Below are 22,816 nucleotides of genomic sequence, written 5' to 3'. Positions count from 1 at the left end.
CATATTCCTCTATGGCACTAATGATGTGAGGTATAAAATCTGAAGTATACAGAAATTATGTTTGTTCACTTTAAAGAGTTCAAAATATCTTGGTCTTGGGCTTTTATTCCTACCTGTACTTTCATCATGTAAGTCAATTCTAGCTGGAATGGACTATGGCAATCCTAGCCAAGAGGAGGGCAGTATTTCTATTCTAAAATACAGATGACTGGTGCCGGTTTATGTGAGAGATGGTAGCAGTAGCTGCTTATAGGTCAAACTTCATAACAGAAATTGAAGCCTCTTTGGGTGGCAGTTCCTCTCCCCATAAGTAAAACAAAGAAATAGCTCTTACACGGCTAAAACCTAAATTGGTATTAGAAGTAAATATTTTATTATATAACAGGAGTTAAAGTGTTCAAAAATCTTAAACAACAAAACCAAAAGCCATTCTGGAAACAATGAGAAAATTTTACAATAAAAGCTACCTTTCACTTTTCAGAAATGTGGACCAGAAACAAATTGTTAAATGTGCTGCAAACAGACGGGGCCAATGTTCTGTCTATGGTGGCAACTGAACAAAGTGTGAGCAACGGAATCACTGCCCTGAAGGTGACTGAAGCAGATGAGGAGAGGGGGGAGCTCTCGAGCAGGATGCTCCAACCCAGGCCAGGAGTCCACCTATGATCCAATTCCCATCAGTCTGACAAGTCACTCGGATCCAGCACGATTATCCTGTATGTGTATTTTTTAAAGAACAACAACAACAAAAAAAAGGAGTTTCGAGTTGGTGCACACATTTTTGAAAGACACAAAGAGCAGTTTCTTTCTATTCAACTGAATTCAAGGGAAAGGGATTTTGATCTTTATATTCAAAGGAGATAATCAACTAGTATATCATGGGAATGCACAATGACTGCCAAGCAACTGAAAGCAGCATTCTGTCCTCCATCTAAAACTGCTCTTGTGCTGAATCTACTGACTACTTCACCAAAGTTGGCATGAATTTCACCTTATATTTTAATTAACTATAAACACTAACAGATAAAAAACTGAGCAACCCTGAATTCATTATCATTTAAAGAAATTTATTAGTAACTTTATCATTCATGTTTATTTAGATGCTGGCGAATGTTTAAAGCCTGCTCCTGTTGTCTACAGACAGTAAACTTTGACCTATAAGCATATGCCAACTCATTACCTGGATGGTTCAGACCAACCCAGTCGCTTCCAAAAACAGGGTTTTAGTTCCTCTTGATGAAATATAGAAAGAAGAAAACACAACCCAATTACTGTCTGGGTCAAAGGGTGCCAGTATTCAGAAGTCACATTAGTGTTCTCTCTCTAGTTTAGGGTGAATTGTCTTACCAACAACGGTTGTTTTCTTCTACAGAGAGAATCTTTCTAAAAACACGGTTAATGGGCATCCCCTCCTAACATTCTGCAGCTGTCTGTCACATCAATGGACACTAATGATGCTAATTCACAAAGTCCCTGCATTATGTTCTCAGTGAATTCAACACTAGCTAAATGCTCATACACTCTGGACCCCTGTGCCAGTCAGGGTCCCAGAGGAAACCAAATGCACCCCCAAGCCCTTTAACGAAGTGACTACTTACACAGGGGTAGTCAGAGTTAAGGGAGCAAACAAGGGCTGGCAAGGCATCCAGTGACCAGCAGCAGTGGGAAACCATTATCACTACTAAGTCCAGAGGGACTGGAGGGGAGGTGGGGCAGAACAGTTACTGGGACCCAGTGATAGCTGGATCTGAGAAGGACAGGCGGCCTCACAGAAGCTGTGCTTCTGGAGGGACACCACTTCTACACAGAGACTAGGTGTTGAAGTAGGCAGACAGGGGAAGTAATACCCCAGCTACTCTTCTGCCCTCTTCCTACTGACCAGCGGGAAGCCTGCTGGCCAGGAAGCCCAGGAGATAGAGTCCACAAAGCACAAAACAGGGCAGAGAAAGGAGGAGGAGTGAGAATGAACCAGGGAAGGGATGCAAGGGATACCAGATATTCTGAAAGAGTTAGTATTTCTAACTTCCTAAGTAGAAGGAACTTTAAATATAGAGGGGTGTCATTTGTGAATGACGCCTAAAGCTCTGTCGAAATGGTTTTAAAATAAGATTAATTTATCCTTTCATATTACTTGTAGACTCCACTTAAATTCCAGTTTATGATTTCTTATCAGATTCTGCAGGAGCTAAATTTAGAACTCTTTTGAAGACACCAGACAATTAGAAGCAAAACATCTTCCCAGAGAGTGTGTAAGATAAGCTGATGAAACTGGCCGAAGGCTTTTGCTGTAGAAATAGAATTGGGTGTTTTTACTGTTTTGTGATGAAGATAATACAACTGGCAATTTAGAGAAAACATGGGCTGAACTACAGGAGGAAAGCACAGAAGGATTATTTATAGCATCTGGGAAGTATTTCTAAATAACTCGGATGCTTATCACACCGCAAGGACTCCAGGCTACATCATAAATAATCATTCATTCATACCTTCTTCAGAAGTTCGTAAGAAACTGTCTGATTTCCTTCTCTCTGATTTGATCCTTTCTTCCCCTTTTCTTTTCTTTTCACCAGCTTCTTGATCCTTGATATTTGCCTCCCTTCAATGACAATGATTTTGAGCATCAAACCATAAGCACGATGGCCAGGAGACCAGGACTGCTCCAAAGGAATCATAATAGGTGGCCCTAGTGGCCAGGCATTAGCTTGTGCGCTATAATGTACATTAACTCATTTAATTCTTATTACAACTCTATGAGGTAGTCACCACTACCATGAGGCACAGAGAAGTTTAGTTACAGCCTGGTAAGTCCTGGAACTGGGATCTGACCCAAGCAGTCTGTCTCAGACTCTGCTCTCAACCTCGAGGCTATATTATCCCCCTCTACCCAACCCCCACAAAGCATTTCACTTATGTTCTAACTGGTGTCCTTTTTATAACCACCATTTATTTTATTACCTTACTTCATTTCCTGGAACTCTCTCTGAAGTATCTCTGATTGAAATATCTAATGATTTAAGGCCATGTTTGCCAAACTAGTAAGCAGAAAGCATCTCCCCCACTCAACGGTAAACTCCTGAAAAGCAGAGACATCCTATCCCTCTGCTTCTCCAGCACAGCGCTTGGCTCACTGTCAGTGCTCAACAGATGCTGGCTCAACCAATCTGACACTGTTTAGGGATTTTTCTTCTGTTTTCATTTGCTAAATATTCAAAACAAAATATGTAAAATGAGAGAGAAAATAAAGCCAGCTAGAGCAAAAAGGATTTTTCCCCTCCTAACCTCTCATCACTGATAGAATCATAGGCTCTAGAATGGGAGGAAGCCTTGAGGGTCTTTCCCACCTCCATCCAGATGACCAGGCCCAGCGTTGTCTAGCCTGTGCTTGAGTGGGAGGAGCTGGTGGTCAAGGGAGCGTAAAGGCAGTTGTTCTCTCTATCAGATGGCTATGGCTCTTAGAAAGAGTGTGGTTTGCTGCATAAAAATACCTAACTCTGCAGTTTCTAGTCACTAGCTCTGTCCTTTGGGGGAGAGGAGAGTAAGCAGACTCTCTTCACTTCACAGTATCTCAGGTATTTGAGGGCAGCTATCAAATCCTCAACCCCACCCGTGCTTCTCAGGCTGAGCCTCCCCAGATCCTTCAGCTGTTCTCACAGGACATGGTTTCCAGACGTCTGACTGTTCTAGGGCCACCCTCTTCTGTTTGTCAACATCGCTTTTAAACTATGGCACCCAGGAAGACGCCCCACACTGTGTCCCAGGAGTCCCCTCTCTAGTGTGAGACATTGCCCTGGACAACACATCTCTGTCTGTTCAGCATTAATGCTGCACTGACCTTTTTAGCAATTGCATCAAACTGAGATCTCATGGAGTCACTATTTATGCCCTCTTCAAGAAAAATTTCTTGAATTCTTACCATGTCTCAAAATGCATGCTAAATGCTGAGCATATAAAAATAAGACACACTTCCTCCCTTCAATGAAACTGCAGTGAGGAGGAGCTTCCAGTCAAAAATTCTCCATTAGGTCAGATCCCTCACATTCTACACATCTCAATGCTCACTTTCATCTTTTAGAGGAATCTAAGATTTCCACCTGTCAAGACTATTTTGAATCCACAGTCTACCACCTATCACATTAGCATTCATTCTTAGATTTGTTATCTAAAAATTTGATAAGCATGCCTTTTCTGATTTAATTCAAATGGCTGATGAAAATGTTGGAGGTGACAGGGCCAAGGTACGCAATCTTGGAGGCCTCTCTGTATAGTGATATCAATCTGGTAATCAGTATCTTGAGCGTTGTGGGTGGTTGGAGGAAGAGGGGCAGACAGGAGTCAAGGCTGGCTTAACAGCAGCAATGTAATGACATCACCAGACACTCATTCTTCAAGGAGTCAAAGTATTTAAAAAAAAAACAAAAAACAAACTAAAATCTAGACCTCCTTCCTGAAAAAGAAGAAAATGATCCCCTGATGGGAGAACAATAACCTTGTAGAACCTTCAGGGAGGTCTTGTAGCTCCGTGCTGTCCTCAGGGGGCTGCAGCCACCTTTCTAGGTCTTCATCGAGAGTAGAGTGAGCTCTGTCCAAGGGTAAGTGAAGAGAATTGAGACAATTCTTGTCCCATGACAAGGGGGCACAGTGTTTTAGAGTGGGGAAGGCCCTTCAAACCTGTGCTTTCACCATACACATGAGAAAATGAGAGCTCAGTGAGACTACCTACAGCAGCAGAGGTCACTGAGATCCGATTTAAATGCAGACCAAAACCCTTCTTTAGCCCCTTGACCAAAAGCCTCAGCACCCATAGTTACCTCCCAAAGTCCAATGTTAGACTCAGTCTCAATTCTATGTCATTAAGTCAATGTCTACCTGAGGCTAGAACTGTACACTCATTACTACTTTTTTGGATGAAGAACTGCCTCTGAGGCTAAAGGATGCAGAGAGTGTTTTTGGAAGGCCTGAAAAGTCCCACTGTGGGCATCTATCTGTGTCCAGCACAGCCAGCCCTTTTGGAAAACAGTTATAGTAGCTAACTTTTGATCACGAGCAAAGCACTTTATACAACCAAATTTAACTTGGCTTTTTGAGCTAATCTTCTTTTGCTTGAATAATGATGTACATTTTTACTGAAGGTGTTTTGCGGAGATGGAAGGGCTGGATTTATACATTACAGAAAAAAGATTTCTTTTTTTAGTTATTTACTATTTTTTAAAGATTTTATTTATTTGTCAGAGAGACAGAGTGAGTGTACACAAGCAGGGGGAGCAGCAGACAGAAGAAGAAGCAGGCTCCCTGCTCAGTAAGGAGCTCAGTGGGACTTGATCCCAGGACCCTGGGATCATGACCTGAGCCGAAGGCAGATGTTTAATTGACTGAGCCACCCAGGCATTCCTAGAAAAAAAGATATCTAAAACTTTAAAAAAGTATTTATCTTCTTCCCCCTTTGCCTCTTTGTCTTTTCTGTCTCCCCAGGACCTTCCCCTTGCTGGTCCCAGGACTCCAGTCTCCTCCTCCACTTCCCAGACCTTCCCTTCCAGGTCTTTCTTTTCCTTCCTCATATAGAATAATTTAGCCCTTGAAGAGTGTGACAGAAACGATTCACTACCTAAAAGTTATTCATAGCACTCTTCTCCCTTGCCTTCTTCTTCTATAGCAGCTAAAAAACTAAAAACTCAATTTATAGTCTCCCTTGCAACTGAGGGTGGTCATGCATCACATTTGGCCAGTGAGATATAAGTAGGGCCTTATATCTCCTACTAGGGAGGGCTTCTGGGAAAGTGCTTTCCAGATAAAAAGGGGCAGAGTCAGAACATTCCTTTGCCCCACCCTTTTATCTCTGCCTGGTAGTGGATAGCAGCCACCTTGCAACCAGGAGGTGACAAGTCTGAAAATAAAGGTCAACATGCTAAGGTGGCAAAGCAGGAATATCCAAAGAGCCTAAGTCCCTGGTCACATCACCAAGCTGCTATCCCAGGCATGCCCTGCCAACCAGCGGGACTGCCTCTTGTGTGAGACAAACTCATCTAAGCACAATGGTGGGGTTCTCTATCATTTGCAGTTGAAAGAATTCTGCAGGCTACCCTAAGGATCACAGGATTAGAATAACACGAATGGTACAAGGATAGATTCAGATCCTCTTTTTCTTCAAAATTTAGACATTTTGCTCATCGTGGATTTTTTGGCATCAATTTTCATTTTTAAAAATACCACATTAAAATAATTTATCTTGACACCTGCGTTTTTTGGTGTCTTCTTCAATTTTGTGCCCAAGGAGTGTGTCTCACTCACCTCATGCCAGTCCTGGCCCCGAATGACAGTTAGGGCAAGGCAAAGAAGTCAGAAGGCACAAGAGGTGAGCTGAAGTGGTTTACCTTACAGCACAGGTCAAAGGAGAGCTCTGAATCAGGAATGGAACGGGGTTTCTTGAGGCAACCTTGTGTTTTTATTTATTTATTTATTTATTTGACAGAGAGAGAGACAGGGAGAGCAGGAACACAAGCAGGGGGAGTGGGAGAGGGAGAAGCAGGCTTCCTGCGGAGCAGGGAGCCCGACGCGGGGCTCGATCCCAGGACCCTGGGATCATGACCTGAGCTGAAGGCAGACGCCTAACGACTGAGCCACCCAGGCGCCCCGCAACCTTGTGTTTTTAGACTCAACTGTCTGGGTGACTGCCCCCATTTTCTCTTATTTGGCTACAAATATCTAAAAAAATTCTCTTCTAAGGCTTTAATGGAAACATTTTTTTTTTAACAAGCTAAAACCTATGTTTGCCTCACAAAATGAAGTAAAAACAAAAACAAAAAAACAACCTGACAAGAAAAAAATCCTATTAAAAAATGGGCAAAGAACTTGAATATTTTTTTCTCCAGAGAAAATATACAAATGGCCATGGACCATATGAAAAGGTATTCAACATCCCTCATCACTGGGGAAATGCAAATCAAAACCACAATATCACCTCATACTCATTCCCTTAGAGTGGCTACTATCAAAAAATCCAGAAAATAACAAGTATTGGCAAGGATGTGAAGAAATTGGAGCCCTTCTGCACTGTTGGTAGGAATGTAAAATGGTGCAGCTGCTGTGGAAAACAGTATGGTATTTCCTCAAAAAATTAAAAATAGATTTACCATGTGATCCAGCAATACCACTTCAGCGTACATATCCAAAATAATTGAAAGCAGGATGTTTAGAAGAGATATTTGTACACCCGTGTTCATAGGAGCATTATTCACAGTAGGCAAAGGATGGAAGTAACCCAGTGTCTAACCAGTAAATGAATGGATAAACAAAATGTAACACATAGACACACAAACACACACACAGAGGAATTCAGCCTTAAAAAAGAAGGAAATTCTGGGGCGCCTGGATGGCTCAGTTGGTTAAGCGTCTGCCTTCAGCTCAGGTCATGATCCTGACTCACAGGATCAAGCCCCACACTGGGCTCTCTGCTCAGCGGAGAGCCTGTTCTCCCTCTCCCTCTGCCGCTGTCACTGCTCGTGCTCTCTTTCTCTCAAATAAACAAAATCTTAAAAAAAAAAAAAAAAAAGGAAATTCTGACTACGTTGCATGGATGAACCTTGAGGATATTATGCTAAGTGAAATAAACCAGTTACAAAATGACAAATACTGTATGACTTTACTTATATGAGGTATCAAGAGGAGTCAAATTCATAGAAACAGGGGCGCCTGGGTGGCTCAGTTGGTTAAGCGACTGCCTTCGGCTCAGGTCATGATCCTGGAGTCCCGGGATTGAGTCCCACATCGGGCTCCCTGCTCAGCAGGGGGTCTGCTTCTCCCTCTGACCTTCCTCTCTCTCATGCTCTCTACCATTCTCTCTCTCTCTCTCAATAAATAAATAAAATCTTTTAAAAAAAATTCATAGAAACAGAAAGTAGAATGGCAGTTGCTAGGAACTGAGAAAGGGCAAATGGGCAGTTGGTTTTTGAGTATAAGAGTTTCAGTTTTGAAAGAAGAGAGCAGGAGGGGAAGAATGAAGGGGGGAAATCGGAGGGGGAGAGGAACCATGAGAGATGATGGACTCTGAGAAACAAACTGAGGGTTCTAGAGGGGAGGGGGGTGGGGGATGGGTTAGCCTGGTGATGGGTATTAAAGAGAGCACGTTCTGCGTGGAGCACTGGGTGTTATACGCAAATAATGAATCATGGAACACTACATCAAAAACTAATGATGTAATGTATGGTGATTACCATAATAAAAAAAAGAGTTTCAGTTTTGTAAGATGAGTAAGTTTAAGAGACTGGTTGCACAACAATGTGAATATACTTAACATTACTGAACTGTACCCTTGAAAATTTTATGTTATGTTTATCACAATTACAATAAAAACCAAAAAACTTTTAGGAATAGGGGCTATTAGAATAGTATGAAGAAAGACCTTTTCTTCCCATCTTATTTGTCAAATATCAGAAGAAAAATGAATACAAACTAATACCATATAGTAAATCCTTTCAGAAGTCCAGCTTTTTCTGTTACCTCTCCGTGTCCTCTTCTAGATCCTGAGTTTCTTTGGTCCAAAGCATACTGCTATCTTCTTTTTCACAGTTAGTTGCTTGTTCTTCTAAATGCCTTTGATCTAAAAACAGTTGAAAGACTTAACTTTATTAGAACATCAAAAAACAATTGAGAAAGGCTGCCTTAAAATGGAGTACAAAAAATTAAAATCAGTGGTCCCTGAAGCATGCACTGCACGACTTCTTCCCAGGAGAGCCAGGGACCAGGTGGCAGTCTGCAGGGTGCCTGCAACCACAGCAGCTGCTTCTGGGGTCTTGGGAGCTCTCTGGTGCCAGGTAAAGCGACAAGAAACCTTACCTGTGCCAAGACTCAAGAGAGACAGAGGAAACAGAGGAAAAAAAGGGCGCATAAAAGAGGAGGCAGGAGACCCTGGAAACAAATTGCCCAGATTTACTTTGGGGGACTACTCTGTTCTCACTTGTTAGATGTTTCTAGGTTGAAGCCTCAAGGAAGGAATTTGGGTGGGGAAGGGTAGTACCCTTTAATGTATGCCAGGCATCTCGTAATGCTATCTCATTTCATCCTGCCAGCAGTCCTATGAAGGGAAGGTTTGTGCAGTATCTTACAATGTAGCGGGCACTGTGCTTAGAGATATTGCATACATCAGGAGGTAGGAATTATCCCCATTTTACAGAAGAGGATGACTGAGGCTCAGAGACATTAGTTTGCAGTACAAAAGTGGCAACTGAGGTGGAATTGTGCCTGACTTCAAGGTCCGCAGTCCCCCAAATGTACCAATGTGCTGCCAAGGACAGTGTTACAGCAAGGACCTGATGAAAATGATCTGGGTAGTTGGCTTACCATTTGCAGTGATGCCCAGATGACTTGCTGTGTTCTCCCCCAACACCGTGGATGAGGCCTGCTCCTGCTTCAAGTGCTCTGTCACAATTATACAAAAGCAGAAGGCAAGTTATTTCTTCCTTTACATGTCACACCATTCTCTAGGGCAGTGGTTCTCAAAGGGTGGCCCTTGGATCAGCAGCCTCAGTTATACTCAGTATACTCTGACTTAGATATGCAAATTCTTAGGCCTCATCTCAGACCTACTGAGTCAGGAACTCTGGGGGTGGGGCCAAGCAATCATATTTTACAAGCCCTCCAGGTGACTCTGACAGCTGATAAAGTTTGAGAACCACTGGTCTAGGGCATTCGATCCCCTCCAACACTAAAAATAAAAACAAAAACGGTAACGATAATAGGTCACATTTGCAGAGCTCTATGTGGCAGGTAGTGTTTTTAACTTACACACATTCATTCAAGATTAATGTTTGCAGTCTTCACAACAACCCTACAAGACTGATCATATGATTTCCATTCCTGTTTAGCAGATGAGGAAATGAAGGTAAGGAAAGGTTGGGGACCTTGCCTGGAATCACAGAGAGTAAGATGCAGAGCTGGGATTTGAACCTAGATGGTCCAGCTCTAAGATCTATGCTCTTAATCTCTATTTTATCCTCTCTCAAAAAGTGTGGAACAACATCAAAGCAACCTCCAATTTTCCCCATCCCTGTGGCCTATGTTTCATATTTTTTACCTAGTTTATCAAAAGACCTAGGGCAAAGAATATCTATAATTTCCAGTTCCTAAAGAATTGACCACAAGACCAAGACAAGGATCTGCTAAACCCTGCATCCTGCTGTGCATTTGTTAGCTGCACAGTATGCTTCAAGTGCTCCCCGCAGAGCAGGGAGATAGCTGGGAGGCAGCACACAGAGGGACCTTGGGTTCCCTGACGCAGCCCTGTTGTGTGCAGGCACAGGGCTCTCTCTTCCTGTAGGTCAGGAAGCTTCCTGGCAGCTCCTGGGCATCAAGGGGCCCCATTTGATCATTTCAAGTAATTTGAAATAAAAAATCCATTTTTATCCTTGTTAAAAGTAGTCTCTTGTTGATCTTAAAGGATCACCTATATCCTAGGGTTCTAGAGGATCCCCCCCTTTAGGCCTTTGTCAGAAGCCTAGAGCTTTGGATGTGGGTCCTCCAAAAGAACAGGTGTCAGCACCAGGTCACTCCCCAAAGCTCTCCTGAGGTGGAACAAGAAAATGATAATATACAATAATTGCGTGGGAGTGCCCATCATTAGGAGAAACCACCCAAGTGCCCTCTCGCTTTTGTCTTTCTGGGAAATTACTGACCCATGTCAAAGTGCAGACATCACCTAGAAACCTGGTCCAGATAATTCCCGTAAGTAAAATGAGGAAGGGTTTCCTCAGAGCGTACTGGGGTACAGCTGTGCCATGAGGCTGGAGCCCAGGAGGAAGCCTGCTGACAGCTGCTGAAATGGGGGAGTCCATATGGTGACTGAAAGAGGAGACAGCGGGATCCAGAGGGAAAGTATCTCTAAGGTCAAACTACAAAGAAACCTACAAATACTACCTTAAGTCATGACCAAGGAACAAATGACACTGAGAATTTACCTGAGCTGGATGTGTGTAGGTGACCTTTACTCTTCTAAGCAGCAGTTCAATTGCTATACTATGAAGAGGAACTAGAGAGGAGGATTTGCAAAGACTCCCTGGGGATTTCTAGAGAAGGAAAGCCAGTGTGGGAGTGGGAACCCTAAGAGCTTAACCTAACACCCCTATGACCCTGTGGCATTGTGGGAGAGGTGTGACGAGGTAAGAAGGGCCTGTGAGTACGGAAAAAGAAACTAGGGAAGGTTCTGGCAGCTCTGACTGGTTCCACCCTAGTTCTTCAGACCCACAGTCAGGGGCTTGGGGTTGCGATAGCTGTCCATTGAGTCAGACCACATAGGTCCTCATTTACCTCCCTCTTTCTGATGAAACACAAAACCTCAGAGACCCTGAAAACCAGCTGGTGCATCTCAGGAAATTCTCTAGAGGCCCCATACCAAGAACTGGGCCATCAGAGGTCTGACAAGATGTGTCCTCTCAGGGTAAGGGGCTGGTCAGCCAGGCTGTCAAGAAGAGAACAGTCGGGTCTTTCCTGGGTAAGGAAACCACCTGTCCCAATGATGCCATTTATTCGGCATTGGCTCAGCTGGGCAGGGCCAGCCCATCCAGCTACTATTAAATTGAGCTGGTATAACTGGGTCTCTGCCTGAAATGGAAAATTCTGGTCTCATTAGGTCTTATGCCACTGACATCTCTGCCCCTGGGAAAGTGATTCATCCATGCTGCCAATACCTTTAATACCTCCTGCTAATGGCAAAACTGAAAGTACAGGATGTCTTGGCCTCAGTAGCCAGACATCAGGTCCCCAAGTTATGGCTAGTTTCGTTCAAAAAGGAAGTAAAAAAATCCCTTTAGTAAAAGAATTTCATCATAATAAACCACTCAAATGTTAACTTCTCTTAGAATCATTACCATAGGCCCTTTAAGTAACAAAATGACAACACACACAGGCTAATTATCCTGGCCAGGTTTCAATAGTAGTGCGAGGCCCATTTTATTGGAAAACTGCTCCTTCCTAAATTGTGTACATTCGATCAGACCTTCTGAGGGTCTTTTGTACTAGTGCTTACACTTTAGACAAAGAACCACACTGTGGTCACGGAGCACATTCGGTATTAAACATCCCTTACCAATTTCGTCAAGCAGCTCCTGAGATGGTGGTGGTAGCTCATCAATGTGACGCTGTGAAATGGCTTCTACTAGTGCTTAAAAAAGATAAAGGGGGAAATGACTTAACACCTTCCTGGCCCTGAACTGGATTTTCACGGCTTCCACATGGACTTGACCTAGGACTTCTCAACAGTAAAACAAACTAAGGCAGGGAGACAGCATTTCACATCAGCAGTCCTAGTTGACACCTCCTAACATGTGAACGGGTTTACTCCCCCTTTTACTCCAAACCCTTTCCTACTTTGCCCCTTACCCAGTACTGACTGATCTGTGTCCTTTCCTCCCCAAGGACATTAGGGTAGGTGAGGTACAAATTCTTACCAAGCAGCTGTGGGCTCCTGGAGGGATACTGACGCTCTGGACCACTCAAAATGAATAAAACATATAAAGTGGGAGGTCTTTCTCTATAGATTATCAGGCCAGGGGATACAGAAGCAACCATTCTTTGGGCCTTTCCTTAACTGCTCAGTTATAACACTATCCAAAACCCCTCAGCATAATCCACAAAATCCAAGAACTGCACCAAAACATAAGACATTGAAATTAATATACCAAAGGCAATAAACCTCAAGAGCTTTTAACATTCTCATACCTTTTGGTTTGAAAATCATCTCCTAAGAATCTATCCTAAGAAAGGGATCAGAGGTACAGACAAAGATTTTTGTACAAAGAGCAAAAATTAGAAAACAATATAAATCTTCAACATTAGGGCATGGTTAAGCAACATATGTAGAATGGACTATTATGAAGCCATTTACACATATTTACAAATAACTTCCATTGACTGAGGGGAAATCCTGAAAATACAGAATCAGAGGGAAAAAAAGGCCAGAGCTGACACACAATTATGATCTCAACTATGCTAAAAATATATATATTTTTGCATATTTCTAGAAATATGAAAGAGAGCTGTGCCTGGCTGGCTCAGTCAGTACAGCATGCAACCCTTCATCTCGGGGGACGTGAGTTTGAGCCCCACGTTGGGCAGAGAGTTTACTTTAAAAAAAAAAGATACATGCCAAAATAGTACAAGAAGTTAAAAAATGGTGGTAGAATTAAGTGGTAGTTTTTTTTTAAAAGCTCTTTTTAATTCTGTTTAATAAGTATACTTTACTTTTATAATCAGAGGGAAAATAGCATTTCTTTTGTTTTTTTTTAAAGATTTTATTCATTTATTTGACAGAGAGAGAGAGACAGCGAGAGCAGGAACACAAGCAGGGGGAGTGGGAGAGGGAGAAGCAGGCTCCCTGCCGAGCAGGGGGCCCGGTGCGGGACTCGATCCCAGGACCCTGGGATCATGACCTGAGCCAAAGGCAGACGTTTAATGACCACCCAGGTGCCCGAAAATAGCATGTCTGTTGGAATCTAATGTAGCATCAAAGATGAGAAGAAGGCTCCCTTAAACTGGCTTACTATTGTTTTGTATTTTGGTTCTATTTCGATATTAAAAACACAGGATACCTTTTGGCAGGCTCCTTCTCCGGGGGGCATGGGATGACGATGTGTCAGGTGACTTAGCAATGCTGGAGGAACCGGCCCCAGTAAATGCAGACAATCTTTTCTATAAGTAAGACATAAACATGGTAACTGACACATATATTGAGCTCAAAAGACCCATGCAGTTCAACCATTTCCAAGAGTAAGCCTGTGTTTCACTGATGGAAGAAGCCATTTGTTTTGCTGATTGAGTCAAACTCACTCCTCCTCAGCAAACCCTTCTCACTCCTCTTTGCCTCTGCAGTGCCCAGTACCCACCTGTGTGTGGATCCCACCCGCCTTTCTCACTAGATGGGGAACTCCTCCGGGACAGGGACTAGGTCTATCTTATTTATATTTGGATGCCTAGAAGAGGGCCTGGCAGGCTCCCTGGCACTTAGAACATGCCCAATTAACAGATGGTTGAAATTTTTTTTTAAGATTTTATTTATTTATTTGAGAGAGAGAATGAGAGAGAGAGAAAGCACATGAGAGGGAAGAGGGTCAGAGGGAGAAGCAGACTCCCTGCTGAGCAGGGAGCCCGATGCAGGACTCGATCCCAGGACTCCAGGATCATGACCTGAGCCGAAGGCAGTCGCTTAACCAACTGAGCCACCCAGGTGCCCGGCAGCTGATTTTTAATTGAAGGCCAAAGCAGTCATCAATCTGCCTATAGGATGGTCAACAGATTTTTAATGAGCAGTGCCAAGTAAGGAATTTGTATTTTTCTTGAAGATACTATACATATGAAATACGAGGGAGAGAGAAGAGAAAAAAAAGGACAGCAGGGGCAGAAGGAGGAGGAGTGGAGAAGGTAGTACAGAAATATGTGTTTTTATTACAGACTATTAGTTCAGGAGTTCAGAGAAGGTGGAGATCAATCAAAACTCTTGGGGAACCAAGCAGAGGAGGCAACAAAGAGGAAGGAGAACTCAAGCCTCCTCAAGTGAGCAGGATATGTGTAGACAGAAAGTACCCTGCAGGTGAAGGTAGTAGCATTCTAAGCTGTTGCAGTTTGGCTCTTTAAAGAAACTGCTAGACATTATCTCTGGTGGGGGGGAAGGCACAAAAATCCAAGATCTATCCTATAACACAGACTCAGAGAGACACCCCAAGAAGGCCTAGAGAAGATCCAGCTTATTTCTTGCTTTCTTTGTAAAATGGATTTGGAGAAATCTTAGTACTTTGGATCCCTAAGGCCCTCGGGCTGATTCCATGAATATGGAAAGCAGAGTCAGTATACTTACAAGATCGGTCAATCTTGAAGGGACAGTTTCAGAGGAAGTCAGAAAGGAATCCAGGCTCTTTGCTTTCTCTCGAACGGTTGAAAATCTTTCAGACGAAGTTTGAATAGATTCCTGACTGTTCCAGTACGAGGTAGACCCTGTTTTAATCTGAAATGTGATACTTTCAAGGCAGTCTTTATACTGACTGGCAGCTGAAGAACTTGACCCTGTTGTAGAAAAGAGAGCAATTAGTCTCCAAATCCTTTACATTATTTAAAAACAAAAATACAAAACTCTCTATCTATACCAGGGATTCTCCAAATTGTTAATAACTAAAATAATCGCTGATTATGACACATAGCTCCTCAAAGTATTAAAAAAAAAAAAGTCTCTAAACTTGGCCATCAAAATAAAGGGAGATTATTGGAACCACAAATATAATGGAACTAAGGACACCAGAGAGAGGCTATTTGATGCTGGCTGTTGAGGTTGGAGGACTCAAAACTATGTATGTTTAAGCAAGATAGGTTTTGAGTTACAAACTCTAGAGAAGCCAATGTATTTGCACTAAATTCGGTAGTGTTAGAGTAAAAAGTACAGTTTGCATTTACGTGTCTCTACCACCAAAGTCAAAAAACTCCCTATAGCTGCTTAATAACCACCACCAACAACCCCTACCTGGCCCCCCATGGGGTTATCCCCATCAGCTCTGGCGCTAGAGAGACACCTCTGCACTATGAGGAAATACCTGCCGGTCTGTTCTCACGGCTGGCTTCCCAAAGCCAGTGGGGCAGGAACTGTTCTTCTCCTTAAACACTTCTCCCTGCTGTGATTACCTGGGCTGAGCGGAGTGCTGACACTTGTAGGTGCGTGGTTTATTCTGGGGGTTTTGCATGAGACTTCCTTAAAAGAACCATCTTGTTCGTAGGAGATACTAGACAGCTCTTGAATGTCTGTCAGTGATCTAAGAAATTAAAAGCACAAAGTAATCAGGAGATGTTTAGAAAAATCAAACAATATATTACCAAGGGGTACTTTTTAAGGATGCTCCTGACAACAATCTTTATTTGGCAGTAGACCAGAATTAGACTATCTTAGACTATCGTATGTATCTGAAAGAGAGTATTAGAGAATATCCTAAAAAGAGATACTAACTTTAAACATATCTCAGCAGCTAAAAATAAACTATTTCCACAGACAAAAGTATATTTATGGAAAACAGATTTCATCTACCTCAAATGTAAACTTACTAATATCATCATCATTATCACTGTACTTCCTTGATTATAAGATGCTATTAATTTAGATCACATCATCATAACAGGTTTTCGGTGAAAAAAGAAACATGCTCACATTAAACGTAAACATAAAACTGGGAAGAAAGTGTTCTCTTACAAATAAGGAAATACTATTCCCCTAAAACCAAGACTTTACACAGCTTCCTTAGGCAACCCTTTGGTGGCCCTACATGGCTTTCTCCTTCAGCTCCTCTGGTGATTCCTTTAATGTCTCCTCTTGTTCACCTTCAGTACTGTAAGAGAGAAAGTGAAAAAAGTATATGAATCCCCTGTCAGCAGAGTGCACTAACCTGGTACAAGGGATCAGTTTATCAGCCCTGTGAGAAGTAGCACTAAGCTCAGAAATGGAAAGTAGGTTCCGGTCCTGGGTCTGCTACTGACTAGCTATATGTTCTCAGGCATGTCTGGGCCTTTCTCTGGGCCTCAGTTTCCTCTCCAGAGATTGAATAAATACACTCTAAGCATCAGCCCATCTGAAATCAGCCAATGATGCTATATGACAGTGAGCGAGTTCCTCAGGAAATCAAGAGAGCACAGGAAATCTGCTGGGAATGGAGGCTGGGGCAAAGGGCACAGCCGTAGGACATTACCAACATTACCAACTGTGAGACAGCTTCCTGCACGTGTCATCAGGTGAGGCCAAGAGAGACTTATGCCAAAAAAATGACCAGAAAAGAATATGAACACAAACTTAACCTGTTTCTACGTTAACCACTATCTAGAATTCCATTTCAATATCTGTTGAATACAAACTACAAGCCAGATCCCACACTAAATTCTTCCATATGTTTTCATATATTTTTTTAAAGATTTTATTTACTTACTTGACAGAGAAAGACATAGCAAGAGAGGGAACACAAGCAGGGGGAGTGAGAGAGGGAGAAGAAAGCCTCCCACAGAGCAGGGAGCCCAATGTGGGGCTTGATCCCAGGACCCTGGGACCACGACATGAGCCGAAGGCAGACACTCAATGACTGAGCCACCCAGGCGCCCCTGTTTTCATATTTTTAATCTTTGCAACAATCCTATGAAATCAATGGTACAAAGGAAAAAGCACGGATTTTGGACTGAGTTGTGACTTTATTAATTCTGTTCACTAGAGTATTTGTTTCTCTTCCAAGCATACAGTAGGACAGCACTTCTTGGCCCTCCTAATTTATATAAATGGCCGCATGACTTGTTTTAACCAGTGAAATATAAGTGAAAATAATGTGAATCACTTTTGAGCGGAAACCTTAAGGACAGTGCACAATTCACGTTCCCTTTTTCTTGCCTCAGCAATCAAGGAAATACAAGGATGGAGTCTTCCTCAGCCTGGCTCTTGGGTAGAAGGTAATATAGCACAGAACACCTCTAGCCAATCCACGATGGACATGGAGCATGAGCAAAAAATAAATTTTTGCTGTTTTAAGCCACTAAAATCTGGGGGTTGTTTGTTATATAAGCATAATCTAGCCTATCCTGACTGATACATCCACTTACTAACTGCAGCCTTAGAAAAAAATGAATTTTGCTTTCCTTATTTGCAAAATGGAGATAACAGTATACACCTCAGAAGGCTGTTACATAAATTATATTTGAGAAAACCAAGTACCTGGTATATGGTAGCTGCTTAGGAAATACTAGGTATAATTATTATAGATAAAAAAGTTGAGGCCTAGAGATAGGGAAAGTAATTGAATGTTATTGTATCAGGCACTTTACATCTATTATTAGTTTTTTTAATTAGACTTTTTAATTTGAAGTCACTGCATATTTACATGAAGTTTAAAGAAACACTTTACCCATGTTTCCCTGAATGATAACATCTTGCAAATCTATAGCACAATATCACAATCAAGATACCAACACTGATACAGTCAAGATACAGAGAACATTTCCACCACCACAGGGATCCCTCATGCTGCCCTTCTATTTTTATTTTTAAAGATTTTATTTATTTATTTGACAGAGAGAGACAGCGAGAGAGGGAACGCAAGCAGGGGGAGTGGGAAAGGGAGAAGCAGGCTTCCTGTTGAGCAGGGAGCCCGATGCGGGGCTTGATCCCAGGACCCTGAGATCATGACCTGAGCCGAAGCAGTTGCTTGACCAACTGAGCCACCCAGGCACCCCTGCCCTTCTATTTTTTTAAAGATTTTATTTATTTATTAGAGAGAGAGAGAGAGAGAGAGAGAAAGCACAAGCAGGGGGAGGGGCAGAGGGAGAAGCAGACTCCCCACTGAGCTGGGAGCCCTATGCGGGGCTTGATCCCAGGACCCTGGGATCATGATCCAAGCCCAAGGCAGAAGCTTAACTGACTGAGCCACCAGGGGCCCCTCATGCTGTCCTTTTATAGGCATGTCTACTTCCCTCCTAGTGCCTACCTCTACCTTATCCCCTGGACACTACTCAAATAATTTTATAATTTCAAGAATGTTATGTAAGTGGAATCGTATAGTAAATAACTTTGGGGGATTGCTCTTTCCACCCAGCACAGTTCTCTGGAGATATATCCAGGTTGTTGCATATATCAATAGTTCATTCAGGGCACCTGGGTGGCTCAGTCGTTAAGCTTCTGCTTTCAGCTCAGGTCATGATCCCAGGGTCCTGGAATTGAGCCCCGCATCGGGCTCCCTGCTCGGTGGGAAGCCTGCTTCTCTCTCCCCCACACCCCCTGCTTGTGTTCCCTCTCTCGCTATGTCTCTATCAAATAAGTAAATAAAAAATCTTTAAAAAAAAATAGTTCATTCTTTTTTATTGCTGAGGAATATTCCATAGAATGGATGTACCAGTCTGTTAAATCATTTACTTGTTGGACAACATTTAGGTTTCCGGTTTTTGCTTATTACAAATAAAATCGCAAAAATACGTAAATAAAAAAATAAAGTTGCTATAAATATTCACGTATGTATTTCTTTTTTTAAGATTTATTTATTTCTTTGGGAGAGAGTGAGAGCACGAGCAAGAGGGGCAAAGGAAGAGGGAGAGGGAGAATCTCAAGCAGACTCCACGCTCACGACCCTGAGAGATCACGACCCGAGGGGAAACCAAGAGTTGGATGCTCAACTGACTGTACCACCCAGGCGCCCCTATATATGTGTTTTTATATGAACATTAAGTCTTCATTTCTCTGTAATTAATGCCAGGAGTTATATTATTACTTTTAATCTCTATGTCAATATTCTTCATAAGGATTCTTATTCCTACTTTACAAACAGGGAAATAGAAGAGAGGGGTTGAGAAACCTGACCAAAGTCACAGGGATGGAAAGGCAGAGTCAGGATCTGAATAGTGATAATGATTCCTCTTCACAATCCCTCACAATCCTACTGAACAAGTCCCAAGAAAGCTAAGTGCCCAACGCTCATTTTTATGACATGGTGGCTAAAACATCTGAGGACAAGCAATATATAAATATGGGGTATTATCATCTTTTAACATTACTTCTGTGAGTCTGAAACTGTGAATAAAATACTAGTACATACCTTCGTATAGTTTGGAATTGAGATCTGGTCAAAATCTCAGCATTCCTTCCAAGGCTTTTTCTCATTTGGAACTTTTCTTCACCTGAAAGAATAAAGTAAATGAATTTTTTACTGAATTTTTGCCAACTCAGATTATTATTTTAATTCCCTAGGATTTCCCTTGGTCTGGTCCAGAATAAGAAATAATCTGAATAAACAAAGTGCTTCCTAATTGGGTTTGGATTGAGTGCTGTAGGAAAGGTTTTTGCTCTGAAAGTTTATTTTCCTTGCTCAGAGGGGGTAACTACATTCTGACACTCAGAATACAATCAAGCCATTTACTGGCCTTTCAGTTATAACCACTCAGTTATTTCTGGAGACAAATGTTATTTTGTCTTTTCAGGAAGGCAAACTGACCTGGTTCCTGTCAACAGACACCAGGGGGCGTTGAAACCAAGAACTGTTTGTTCGCTAAAGATTCCAAATAGAAAAGACAATTAAGCTGGGCATTCCCAGAGTGCTAACTGGGCCTCTTGGCCATCAGGCTCCATTTAAAGCAGGGTGGGGGGGAGGGGGGGAGGTTCACAACGAATTCAACTATCTTCTGTTCTCCCTGACATCAAGTGTCTGAAGTTATTCCCCAGAAGTTCTCAATAAGATACTTTGCAGACCTCAGGGCAGACAGGACCACTATCTATTTTCTTTCCCACCACTATACTGCTCTGGTTTATAGAGAAGGAGATAGATAGAGCAGCCTGCCCTCTTGGCAAATGCTCATGATCCCCTTGCCATTCCTTAGGAACACGTGGTCTGGTGGGCAATGGGGAGGCCCACCAAAGCAGTGTCACCTTTAGCAGGTACCAAGGAGGTCTAAAACCCCATCAGTAGAGAAGCATTGGGGTTCTTCTTCCCGTGACCCTATTTCAAATACCTAGAAAGCATAAACACCTAGAAAGCATAAAGGAATTCCTAATAAGCACAATTAGAACTGGAGGAACACTTAAGAGATTTTAGAGTCTCTCTCTTTTATTTTATACAAAGGGAGAGTGGGGCTTGGGGTGAAATGACTTGCCCAAGGTCATGCAGGGGGGAAAAAAAATCAGTGGCAGAACTGGGCTTGGAACCCAACATGTGTCCAATTGTTACCTGTGATATCACCTGATATGGAAGGGGTATATTACAGAGCCCTAGTGGAAAAGGGGGGAGAGAAAGGCCGAAAGCAGGAACTGAGTGGAAATCAGAGGTTTCTTCGTGTACTTCAGATGTTTGTATCAAACTAGCCCTGGGCTTCTAACCTACCTGCCCCACAATTTCTCTATCCCACTCAACCCTCTTCCAAACAGAAGTGAAATGTCTATGTGCAGGCCAGGCTCACATACAACATGATCATGGGCGGAGGCTCCACAGAAAGAAATGGATGACCCAAGACCCAGGTCTGGGGACTTTTAATACATGTTGTCCTGAGGATTTAAATGTTCATCTAAAAGCTCATTGCTTCTTGGGACGCCTGGGTGGCTCAGTCGTTAAGCGTCTGCCTTCGGCTCAGGTCATGATCCCAGGGTCCCGGGATCGAGTCCCACATCGGGCTCCTTGCTCAGTGAGGAGCCTGCTTCTCCCTTTCCCTCTACTGCTCCCCCTGCTTGTGCTCTCTCTCTGACAAATAAATAAATAAAAATCTTTAAAAGCTCATTGCTTCTTAAAATGCTCTTGGCTGGGCACCTGGGTGGCTCAGTTGTTAAGCGTCTGCCTTCGGCTCAGGTCATGATCTCAGGGTCCTGGGATCGAGCCCCACATCAGGCTCCCTGCTCCACGGGAAGCCTGCTTCTCCCTCTCCCACTCCCCCTGCTTGTGTTCCCTCTCTCGCTGTGTCTCTCTCTGTCAAATAAATAAATAAAATCTTTTAAAAAAATGCTCTTGGCTGTGACAGGGCATGAATCAGGTTAGAGACAGAAGACAAGAGTGTGCAGCAGGAGGGAGTAAGTTCAGAACCCAAGCCCACCATGCCTGGGTTCAGAATGTTGAGACATGACCACAGACAGCTACATGGCTCAGTAGGTGGATAACTCTGGCTTTAAAATAGATGGTTGTATACCTTAAAAGAGTAAAAGTGCACAACTTTTAAAATGTCTGTATCAGAACCAGTGGTTCACTTATATCTTATCTTGTGCCATACCCGGGCTGCTGATCCAAGGTTAACTTCCCATGTTAACGGAAAGCAGTTGCTGAGTTATATAGAACCCAAGGCCTCCCAAGGCAAGAATGTTATGTTGACTGTGTACTATTGGCTGTTACTAACTCTATGCCAAGATGCTAGGCAAGCAAAGGAAAATGCCTTTTGGGGTGGAGAAGGACATGAAGAGCAAGTTCTAGTTTTTGTTGTGTCAAAAACCAGTTGTATGGCCTGGGCAAATCCCTCAAGTCAGCTCAGTGAAGATGAACAAGCACCTGCAATGTGCCACGAAGGGGTCAGAAATCTAATGAAAGACTAGAGGAGGAAAGAAGAAGAGGAAGAGGAATAAGATGAAGAATAAGAGGAAGAAGAGGAAGAGGAAGAAGAGGAAGAAGAAGAGGAAGAGGAGGAAGAGGAAGAAGAAGAAGAAGAAAGGAGAGGAGGAGGAGGAGGGGGAAGGGGGGAAGAGGGGGAGCAGCAGAGCAACCACTAAACATATGCTCTAAGAATGCAAGGTGAGGACAAATATGATATGCGGCTGTCAGGAGGCTGGTGAGAGGGGCAGGAGATTCATTCTAATGAAGGGAAATCCCTGAGCCTAGGTTCCCTCATCTGCAGAATCAAAGGCCTGGAGGAGATTATCTCTAAGAACTGTTCCAGCTCTACAGATCTTTCATCCAACAGAAAGTGAAGGCAAGTGAAAAGGAATCTGCCTTAAGAGCTTATTACCAGAGCCTGGAAGTTGGGCAAATGCATCTTGTATTCCTTCAAAGTCCTCTTCTATGGGGCTTGAGGTCTACAAAAGAATAAAAGAGCAAAGGAAGAAGGGTCACTGGAGGCCAACGTATAATCCAAAGGTAGAGGGAGAATTTCTTGATGTTCTTAAACCTTGAAAATCTATCTTTGATAGAAAAAGAACAAACCTGTTTCAGAGACATTAAGGATCATTTGTACTTTATGTCCCCCCTCAACAAGCCCTCCCCTGCCTCCTGCTGTGAGGAGGAATTGTGTGACTTTTCCCTTCTTTATGTTATTATCCCCACCTCTCCCCAACCTTCCAACAAAGATGTTTTGATTCTTAGGACCTTCA

General features: G+C 42.8%; 1 protein-coding gene across 13 annotated transcripts in view; it reads right to left on the bottom strand.

Moving 5' to 3' along the window:
- Positions 1-582: 582 nt before the first annotated feature.
- TEX14 (testis expressed 14, intercellular bridge forming factor) overlaps positions 583-22,816 on the bottom strand; it is a 111,594-nt gene continuing 89,360 nt past the window's right edge. For 5 of the 13 annotated variants that reach the window (XM_027568233.2, XM_027568228.2, XM_027568236.2 and 2 more), the window contains 13 exons: positions 22,456-22,522; positions 19,578-19,659; positions 16,284-16,346; positions 15,652-15,779; positions 14,837-15,042; positions 13,575-13,674; positions 12,074-12,148; positions 9,334-9,411; positions 8,494-8,593; positions 4,487-4,579; positions 2,487-2,596; positions 1,181-1,232; positions 583-714 (listed from right to left, as the gene is read on the bottom strand). In XM_027568233.2, the coding sequence (XP_027424034.2) occupies positions 678-714; positions 1,181-1,232; positions 2,487-2,596; positions 4,487-4,579; positions 8,494-8,593; positions 9,334-9,411; positions 12,074-12,148; positions 13,575-13,674; positions 14,837-15,042; positions 15,652-15,779; positions 16,284-16,346; positions 19,578-19,659; positions 22,456-22,522 (1,191 nt within the window). In that variant the 3' untranslated portion in view covers positions 583-677. Of the gene's footprint in view, positions 715-1,180; positions 1,233-2,486; positions 2,597-4,486; positions 4,580-8,452; positions 8,594-9,333; positions 9,412-12,073; positions 12,149-12,511; positions 12,631-13,574; positions 13,675-14,836; positions 15,043-15,651; positions 15,780-16,283; positions 16,347-19,577; positions 19,660-22,455; positions 22,523-22,816 lie in introns of those variants that run through there. The other 8 variants (XM_027568234.2, XM_027568231.2, XM_027568232.2 and 5 more) reach the window with 8 other exon arrangements.

The sequence above is a fragment of the Zalophus californianus genome, chromosome 16, assembly GCF_009762305.2.
Source record: "Zalophus californianus isolate mZalCal1 chromosome 16, mZalCal1.pri.v2, whole genome shotgun sequence".
NCBI lineage: Eukaryota > Metazoa > Chordata > Mammalia > Carnivora > Otariidae > Zalophus > Zalophus californianus.
Note: the sequence above shows the minus strand (reverse complement) of the source record. Positions and strands in the feature narration are given on the sequence as shown.